The sequence below is a fragment of the Engraulis encrasicolus genome, chromosome 5 (genome assembly GCF_034702125.1).
Source record: "Engraulis encrasicolus isolate BLACKSEA-1 chromosome 5, IST_EnEncr_1.0, whole genome shotgun sequence".
Taxonomy (NCBI): Eukaryota; Metazoa; Chordata; class Actinopteri; order Clupeiformes; family Engraulidae; genus Engraulis; species Engraulis encrasicolus.
The window spans coordinates 2,095,028-2,105,027 of record NC_085861.1 but is presented as its reverse complement, the minus strand read 5'-3'; the positions used below and the strand labels follow the sequence as shown (position 1 = coordinate 2,105,027).

Sequence of the window (10,000 nt, the reverse complement as noted above, 5' to 3'; positions counted from 1 at the left end):
CACACACACACACACACACACACACACACACACACACACACACACACACACACACACACACACACACACTGTGAGCGTGTTGATTTATTACCTACGGGATGCCTACTGTGTGTGTGTATGTGTGTGCGTGTGTGCATGTAAGTACGTGTGTACATGTGTGTGCAAATGTACAGCATGTTTTAGTTCAACTTGTGCATGGAGTAGTGTGACAGCAATACTTGGAACAAGTCACACGCGCACACACACACACACACACACACGACTGACAGAAATACTTTGAACAAGTTAGAGCAACTAAATAAAATAGGTGATGTTGAATTAGAGATCTAGAATTGATTTAGAACTGCCCCAGTATCATGTTTTTGAAAATAAATCAAAAACAGCTTTATATTCAACTGCCTTGGCCATAATTAGCCATCTTCTCTCTATATTGTCTACTCATGAATGATGATGTGATATCGCCTACTATTGTGAAAAAAAAAGTGAAAGCCCATTGGGAAACTCCAACTCCCATTGTCATTGTGACACAGCACTCCACAGCACACAAGTGAACACTGCACACTGCACACAACGAAATTGCATTTATGCCTCACCCGTGCAAGGGGGCAGCCCTCAGTGGCGCCCCATGGGGAGCAGTGCGGTGGGACGGTACTATGCTCAGGGTACCTCAGTCATGGAGGAGGATGGGGGAGAGCACTGGTTGATTACTCCCCCCACCAACCTGGCGGGTCGGGAGTCGAATCGGCAACTTCTGGGATGCAAGTCTGACGCCCTAACCGCTCACCCATGACTGCCGTATTGCTATTGCTATTGCTAATATTACATACATGTTGGTTGATTGAAAGAAGGATTTAACACTTACACATTTGGACAAACCTTAAAAGCTTTTCATCTGTAACAACATGAATGATAGGCCTACTACAGGCCTATTGCATAGAACACATGCTTTGAAATTATTCACCATTCTTCTTTCTCCTGCTTAAAAAACTATATCGAGGTTTTGTGATATCTAAGGGTTTACTCGCTAACTTAACAACCTGCCTCAATGAAATTAGTAATTGGATGACCCAAAATTTTCTTAAACTTAATCAAAACAAAACCGAAGCCATCATCATCGCCACCCCATCATTACTTAAAAAGATAAACCTTTCTCAGTTCTCTATCCCTGACTATTTTACCTCCACTTCCTCTGAAGTAAAAAATCTGGGCGTCATCATCGACTCTTCGCTCTCCTTTGAATCCCATATTAAACACCTCACCAAAACTGCGTTTTTCCACCTTAAAACCATCTCCAGACTCCGCCCTTCTCTTACCCCTACCTCTGCTGAGACCCTCATTCACGCTTTCGTAACCTCCAGATTAGATTATTGCAATGCCCTACTCACTGGTCTCCCTACTAAATTGATTAACCGTCTACAATACATTCAGAACTCAGCAGCTAGATTACTTACACACACCAGACCCTGGCATCACATTACCCCTATCCTCTATCAATTACACTGGCTTCCTATCCATTCACGTATCCATTTCAAAATTCTCCTCCTTGTATACAAGGCCCAGCACAACCTTGCACCCTCCTACATCACAAGTCTCCTCACCCCATACAATCCCACCCGCACACACTACGCTCCACTGACTCACTCCTCCTTACAGTTCCCTCCACACACCTGCGCACCATGGGCGACAGGGCATTTAGTGTTGTTGGCCCCAAACTTTGGAATTCACTCCCACTCTCACTTTGTCAGTGTTCTACACTGTCTACTTTTAAATCCAAGCTGAAGACACACCTTTTCATTTCTGCTTTTCCACTTCATTGACAGGCACTTCCACTTTATTTTAATTATCAGTTTATTTTTAATTTTACATATTATTATTTTTCCCCCTCATTTTATTTTATTTTCAAATTCATTCTACGTATTTTTCTTATTTTAAAACATTTATTTTTATTGTACTTGTATTTCTATTTTATTTTTGCATTTTAATTACTCTCCTATTGTTAATTCACTGAAGCTTTGTTGTACTTTCCCTACTGTTATGCATTTGTTTTGATTGTAAAGTGTCCTTGGGTATCTTGAAAGGCGCTCAAAAATAAAAATGTATTATTATTATTATTATTTACTTACGCATGTGATTTTTTTTTAACCCAGAAGATGGATAGCAGAGATTCTTTAAGTATATATCTCTCTGTGGATAGTGTGATATCATAATTGCGTTCTAGTGACACTTGGCGGCGATGGTGACGCATCAGTGGACCGACGCGCCAACATTCTCTGTCTCGCGACTCTGTGTTTTCACCTCTGAGGACTCGCCAAACTAAAGGCGCGTGCGGTGCCTTGCGTGCGTCATGGACCTGATGGATCAGAGTCGCGGGAGCATGCGCGTGGAGAACGAGCGGTTACGGCGGGAGAATGAGGAGCTGAAGCTCGTACTGGCGCTCGTGAAGGAGAACCAGGACTTGCGGTCCAAACTGTACGGCAACAACACGGACACTTCTGTTGAACAAGAGCCGGTGCCGACAGCAGGGGGACGCGTAGCCTCCGTGGATGAGCACGAGGAGCCAGTAGCGACAGGTGGGGTGTTTTTTGTTTGTTTTTATTTTATTTTATTGCAATTATATAGAAAACATTGGAAAAACAGGGTAGCCTATTGTACAAAAATAATTGAACAAGGAAAGAATAAGTTTACATTAAAGTAGCCTAACAATTTAGTCATTTCAGGTCTGTTCCAGTTCTGAGACAGATCGGGGGCCTTTCTCAAAACCTAGTGCAGTGCATTTCCAAGTGTATCAGCCTAATTGGTCAAGGTCAGTGATTCATTGGAGACTCTTTGGTGAACTCTACGGAATATCCAATCACTGGGAGTGACTAAAAAGGCTGATATACTTGGAAGTGCACTGCACTGGGTTATGAGAAAGGCCCTGGGTTTTACATTTTAAAGGCGTGTCTGTGTCAGTGGGCTAAATTGAATGACAGGTGGGTGTTAGAGCATGACACAGGAGTGGATTTTCACTCCCGTCCCATCCCAGTCCCAGAAAAAAAATCCCATCCCGTCCCGTCCCGGAGTGGAGTAAAAGAAACAAATCCCATCCCGTCCCGTCCTGAAAAGAATGTCTCCCAATCCTGCCCACTCCCACTCAAAATCAATCCCACTCCCATTTCATTGGCTTTTTAAATGAAAAAATAAGCAAGCATTCCCGCTCTCGTTCATTTTTATTCCCGCTCCTGCCCGCTCCCATTCATCGTTATTCCCGCTCCTGCCCGCTCCCGTTCATCTTTAAAATGTTGACTCCCATCCCGCGGGAATCCCGCAGGACCCGCGAGACCCACGGGAATTCCTGAAAAATGTCATCCTCTAGTGGGTGTATATGCTACTATGGCACGCGACAGAGTTGCAGTAAGCAGTCTACTCCTGCAGAGGGAGCTATGGCATCACGACAGAGGGAGCCACAGACGGCTGTGTGTGTGTGTGTGTGTGTGTGTGTGTGTGTGTGTGTGTGTGTGTGTGTGTGTGTGTGTGTGTGTGTGTGTGTGTCAGAGCCACAGACAACTTTTTTAAGAGCAGGGATGGGGTTTTTTTGTGGCCCAAGTGCCACATTGTTTACATAGCCTACATGAGACATTTAATTCAGATTGAACTCAATTTCCTTCTGAATAAAAAGGGGCTCTATGTTGGATTAAAAGTTTAATTAATCACTGACCCGAGTCAGCTGATGCTTATTTGAGTCATTAGTAAGTGAACGATGACTCTCGCGACCACTTCCACGGTCCGCTGTCAGCAAACCCCAAAATGTAACTTTAGTGAGAGCGGTCCGCTCGTCCGTCGTGGGAAACACCTCTGATACGAAAAATGGCTTTACATACCGTATTCAAATTTGTATCAACTGCTGGCATTCCGTGATGAAAAACATTCTCACAGTGAGTTTTAAACAGCTTTTTTTCATGACGGTGTAGATTTTGAGACAGGCATGGCACAGCCACTGCGCAAACGACATCATCCTACATTGTGCCCCTTTAACACGTTCACAAAGACATCACAAAGATTTGCAAGATCCTGTTTTGATAGGGGGCCCGGCTGGGGTTCAAACGGCCGGGCTCTCGACTGCTGCTAGGTCATGTACCGACCCTTCCCCGTATCTCTCTCACTTCCTGTCAATAGCTTCACTGTCCTATCACACAATAATGGCAAAAAAAAGTTAAAAAAACAAACAAAAATTATTATTCCATCACACTTAGCTGAGATTTTTTTGACATTTTTTTTCCAAAGCCACTTATTATACAACTTATATATTACAGGGGCATTGGTCCAGTCCCTGGAACAGTGTGAGCTTAGGTGCCTTGCTCAAGGGCACTTCAGCCATAGACTGACTCTCCTTCCCACCACACACACACACGCACACACACACACGCACACACACACACGCACACACACACACCTATCGACTGCAGCCGTTTAGCCTCTGCCAAACATAAACAAAAACTGTAATAAATGAAAGAAAAATGTCTGCACACTCATGTAATAAATCATGGTGTGTGCATGTGTGTGTGTGTGTTTGTGTGTGTGTGCATGTGTGTGTAGCCCCGTCCCCCCTTCCTAAGGCCCGGTCGGTGACGTGGGACATCTCCCTTGACAACGGCAGCTTCAGCACCAGTGTCCTGAAGGAGCCCTTCCGCACCTCGTCACCCTTAGAGACCAGCGTAACCAGGAAGTCATCACCCTTAGAGACCAGCGTAACCAGGAAGTCATCACCAATGGAGACCAACGTAACCAGGAAGCCGTCGCCCTTGGAGACCAGCGTAACCAGGAAGTCAGCGCTGAAGAGCAGCCGGCGCGACCCCAAGCAAAGGTCAGAGGAGAGCAAAGGTCAGAGGTCACCCTCCCCTGCCAGCCAATCGGCATGCAGCATCCATATCCTTTATTTATTACAGTTTTAACACTATAGTGGTGGCTGGACTGGTAATCTGGCATACAGGGCATTTCCCCAGTGGGCTGGACTGGTAATCTGGCATACAGGGCATTTCCCCAGTGGGCTGGACTGGTAATCTGGCATACAGGGCATTTCCCCCAGTGGGCCACCAGTCCTCAGGGGCCGATGCTGTTGTTTTGGGTTTGTTGGTTTGTTTTTTTCCCCCTTGGAGACTGGCCCTCTATTTAGATGGGGTGGCCAAAAACGCAACGGCCTGTCTTAGGGGCAGGTCTACGCCAAAAAACTCTGAGGCTGTTTTTCTGTCCATGATGGTAGTGGTTACCATCATCATGTGTGTGTGTGTGTGTCTGGGTGTGTGTAGAGGGCGGCGTGTGGAGGGCTAGGTGTTAATAATGTGTGTGTGTGTGTGTGTGTGTGTGTGTGTGTGTGTGTACAGTAGAGGCACGTGTGGTGGGGGATGTGTTAATAATGTGTGTGTGTGTGTGTCTGATAGTATCTAGGTTTACTAATAATTAATATTTAAGACCAGTTTCAGTGCAATAGTTGAAATTCAGAAATGCAAGGTTTATTAACTTGAGAGAGGGGACGAGGAGGCCCAAAGGCCTGTCCACAGGCCTCCCCACCCCCTCTCCAATGAGGTGTTAACAGGTACAGGTACAGACAAAGAAGAGCAAGCCAGAGCAAAGCCAGGGTCTGGATTTAAAACCCCCTCCACAGGAAATGAGGTCACATTGGATGATGTCACATACAATGATAGCCTTAGCCAATAGCAATCAGCACCAGTGATTCATAACTATCCCCTGGAGGCTTATTGGGAAATTAACCTTTATTGCCTCTTACAAACTAAGAGAGAGTTGTTCCTTCATGGATAAAACAATGCATGGACATCCAGATGTAATGTATCAGATTGGGGGCAATATTCAGATTCCTTCAGTGTGTGTGTGTGTGTGTGTGTGTGTCTGAGTGTGTGTAGGGGGGGGCGTGTGGTGGGCTAGATGTTAATAATGTGTGTGTGTGTGCGTGTGTATGAGTGTGTGTGTGTGTGTGTGTGTGTGTGTGTGTGTGTGTGTGTGTGTGTGTGTGTGTGTGTGTGTGTGTGTGTAGAGGGGGGCATGTGGTGGGCTAGATGTTAATAATGTGTGTGTGTGTGTGTGTGTATGAGTGTGTGTGTGTGTGTGTAGAGGGGGGCATGTGGTGGGCTAGATGTTAATAATGTGTGTGTGTGTGTGTGTGTGTGTGTGTGTGTGTGTGTGTGTGTGTGTGTGTGTGTGTGTGTGTGTGTGTGTGTGTGTGTTTATAGTTGAGGCGCGTGTGGTGGGTGAGATTGCGTTCCAGTTGGATCGTCGGATTCTGGCGCTGATCTTCCAGGAGCAACATCGATTATACGGGTTTACAGTGCAGAATATAGCAGACAAGATCACACAGGTACACACACACACACACACACACACACACACACACACACACACACACACACACACACACACACCATTGTCTATACTGGTTTACAGTGCAGAAGAAAAACAGACCAGAACACACAGGTACACACACACACTGTGTCCAAAGTCTACGGCTATATTGTATAGAATATAGAGGCCTAAGAAGACCCGGCCAGGTGGATGAGTGTGTGCACATCAAAGTTCAAAGTTCAAAGTTCTTTATTTGCCATTTGTGCATAGACTAGTAGTCCAATGTGTATAATATGTATAATGTGTGTGTGTGTGTGTGTGTGTGTGTGTGTGTGTGTGTGTGTGTGTGTGTGTGTGTGTGTGTGTGTGTGTGTGTGTGTTTTGCAGGTATCTACCCACCCCGTAACAGGCCAGGTGGATGAGTGTGTACATCATGTGTAAATTGTGTATAATGTGTATGTGTGTGTGTGTGTGTGTATGTGTGTGTGTGTGTATGTGTGTGTGTGTGTGTGTATGTGTGTGTGTGTGTGTGTGTTGCATGTCTTGCAGGTATCTACCCACCCTGTAACAGGCCAGGTGGATAAGTGTGTGCGCCTGTGTATTAAGTGTTTATGTGTGTGTGTGTGTGTGTGTGTGTTGCAGGTATCTACCCACCCTGTAACAGGCGAGGTGGATAAGTGTGTGCGCCTGTGTATTAAGTGTTTATGTGTGTGTGTGTGTGTGTGTGTGTGTGTGTGTGTGTGTGTTGCAGGTGTCTACCCACCCTGTAACAGGCGAGGTGGATAAGTGTGTGCGCGCGCGTCTGTGTGAGCGCCACCTGGCGGTTACCGAGCGACTTGGTCGTCTTGGTTACGACATGGCCGTGCACCCCGCCCTCTCCGAGCTGCTTGTCAACACCTACGGAATCCTGCGACAGCGCCCCGACCCGCAGCATTCCGAACCACAGCATTCCGACACACAGCATTCCGACCCGCAGCAGTCCGACGCGGATTCCGAGTCCAACCCGCCTCTGGACCGGAGTTCCGAGCAGCAGCGTTCCGAGGCGGGCTCCGAGTCCCGTCGTCATGACTACAGCTGTCCGGAGGTGCTGCGTCGCGTTGTCGTGGAGACTGTTCCTCCCTCGCTGCTGAAGGACGTTCTGCTGCTGCTCGTCTGTCTTAGATACCTCGCCAAGCACGACGGCAAGCCCCTCCTACTCTGGTAGACAAGACACACCCCCACCCCAAGCCCCTCCTACTCTGGTAGAGGAGACACACCCCCACCCCAAGCCCCTCCTACTCTGGTAGACAAGACACACCCCTACCCCAAGCCCATCCTACTCTGGTAGACAAGACACACCCCTACCCCAAGCCCCTCCTACTCTAGTAGACAAGACACACCCCCACCCCAAGCCCATCCTACTCTGGTAGACAAGACACTCCTCTCTCCTCCTCTCCTCTCCGATACCTGGCCAAGCACGACGGCAAGCCCCTCCTACTCTAGTAGACAAGACACACCCCCACCCCAAGCCCCTCCTACTCTAGTAGACAAGACACACCCCCACCCCAAGCCCCTCCTACTCTGGTAGACTTGACACACCCCTACCCCAAGCCCCTCCTACTCTGGTAGACAAGACCCACCCCAAGCCCCTCCTACTCTGGTAGACAAGACATGCCCACCCCAAGCCCCTCCTACTCTGGTAGACAAGACCCTCCACTAACCTCCTCTCCTCTCCTCCCTCCTCTCTCCTCCTCTCCTCTCTTCTCCTCTCCTCTCTCCTCCCTTTTCCTCCTTTCCTCCTCTCCTCTCTTCTCCTCCCTCCTCTCTCCTCCCCTTTCCTCCTCTCCTCTCCTCTCTTCTCTCCTCTCCTCTCCTCTCCTCTCCGATACCTGGCTAAGCGTGACGACAAACCCCTCCTACTCTGGTAGACTAGACCCACCCCCGCCCAAGCCCCTCCTACTCTGGTAGACTATTCATGCCCACCTCTCCTGTTATATTTTCTGTAAGGGACACTCCCTTGTGTATTACTATATTATAACTATCTTGGGTGTTATTGTAGACATGCCCACTTCCTGTATCAGGACATGCCCACTTCCTGTTATGGACACGCCTCTTCCTTGCTGAATACTGACACCTTTATGTGTATGTCTGTGGGTTACCCGAACACAACACCCATCAATACATGAAAACCTGTTTAGCCAGCCATGAATAGGTCTATTAATTACCCTATGAGTTATGTCAAATAAAACTTTAAATGCAACCATGCATTAATTTTTTGTCTGGAGTCCCTGTGTGGTTCTGTGATCCAGTTTATGGGACATTTCTGTTTATAGAGCATTCTGACCTGATTCTTATATGGTTTTGTGTCCTACACACACACACAAACAGACACACACACACAGACACAGACAAACACACACACACACACACACACACACACACACACACACACACACACACACACACACACACACACACACACAGAGTTGTAGGGGGAATATTTGTACTCCTATTCTTTAAATTGCGAGCGTCCCTAATACAGCTGTCCCCTGACTGATTTTTCCCCCTTGTGAACACAGGGCATAGCCTACCCAGTGTTGCCAGATTCCAATTGGGCTACTTGGGATGAGCGTCTGCAGGTAAAAACAGGAAAAATTGGCCATTTGGCGTTTTTTTCTGCTGTTCTGGGCCCATTGAAGTCAATGTAATTTGTTGAATTTGGCGGAATTTAGCGCATTTTGGCGTTTTTTGAGAACCTTCAGGACGGGATTTGGTCAGACACATCTGGCAACACTGAGCCTACCACCAAATCTAATTCATAACTTTTAAATGAAGAAATTGCATTCAGAATTTAATGACTTGAGTTTGTGTTTATGGACATTATAGGCCTACCACCTGAATTAAAACATCATCACATCATAACATCACTGATTAATATTAAATATTATTATTATTATCAATAATAATAATAATAATAATAATAATAATAATAATAATAATAATAATAATAATAAACATTACAACATCTGGTTTGACTGAAAATTCTTGTGTGGGTAGACTGAGCTCAGGTAGGGCCTCTAATAATGAATGAATGGATGGAGCACACACACACACACACACACACACACACACACACACACACACACACACACACACACACACACACACACACACACAGTCACAGCAGGCTACCAAAAACCACCGTTTCCTATATGGCCATGATGGAATAAATATTTTTTTAACGAATAGAATCCCGATATCAGTGTGAAAAGAAACCAATGCCTCTGTTGGCCTATATGAGGTTTCCAGCGAGCGTTACCTATCGAGCCCCAAGCGGGCACGCGCACATAGCGCCGCGCCCGTGCCATGTGTGACTCGTGAGGCCATTCTAGATAGGCTACGCCACGGAGTACGGACCTGTCCCGCGAGGAACCAGACCGTGCCCTTCCATGCCCACAGCAGGTGAGTCGCCCCGACCAGGAAGTGGAGTAGGCTATCAAACAAGCACTTTCAATCCCACCGCCCGGTCGGTTATTTATCCCTTGCATTCAATATGTTATGTGTGAATGATGGCCAAATGATAAGTGTGTGTTGATTGTAGTTCTAGTGTGCCGGTGGTTAAACCAGACAGCCTGGGCTCTCTACTACCCACACACACAGTCTGGTGTTGGCGAGACAGATTGCGGCT

The 10,000-nt window shown here is 46.8% G+C and overlaps 1 protein-coding gene across 1 annotated transcript; it reads left to right on the top strand.

The window, feature by feature from the left end:
- The first annotated feature begins 2,284 nt into the window (after positions 1–2,284).
- Positions 2,285–7,878, top strand: LOC134448839 (speriolin-like protein). Its single transcript, XM_063198510.1, has 4 exons — positions 2,285–2,570; positions 4,576–4,860; positions 6,225–6,349; positions 7,085–7,878. The coding sequence occupies exons 1-4, from the start codon at positions 2,345–2,347 to the stop codon at positions 7,535–7,537; spliced, it is 1,089 nt and encodes a 362-aa protein (XP_063054580.1). The 5' UTR covers positions 2,285–2,344; the 3' UTR covers positions 7,538–7,878.
- Positions 7,879–10,000: the final 2,122 nt, after the last annotated feature.

What these genes read in the sequence shown, in the direction of transcription:
- LOC134448839 (XM_063198510.1), top strand. Translation starts at nt 2,345, where the DNA reads ATGGACCTGATGGATCAGAGTCGCGGGAGCATGCGCGTGGAGAACGAG. An exon ending in CGAGGAGCCAGTAGCGACAG is followed by an intron (nt 2,571 to 4,575) that starts GTGGGGTGTTTT and finishes ATGTGTGTGTAG; the next exon opens with CCCCGTCCCCCCTTCCTAAG. An exon ending in TAGCAGACAAGATCACACAG is followed by an intron (nt 6,350 to 7,084) that starts GTACACACACAC and finishes TGTGTGTTGCAG; the next exon opens with GTGTCTACCCACCCTGTAAC.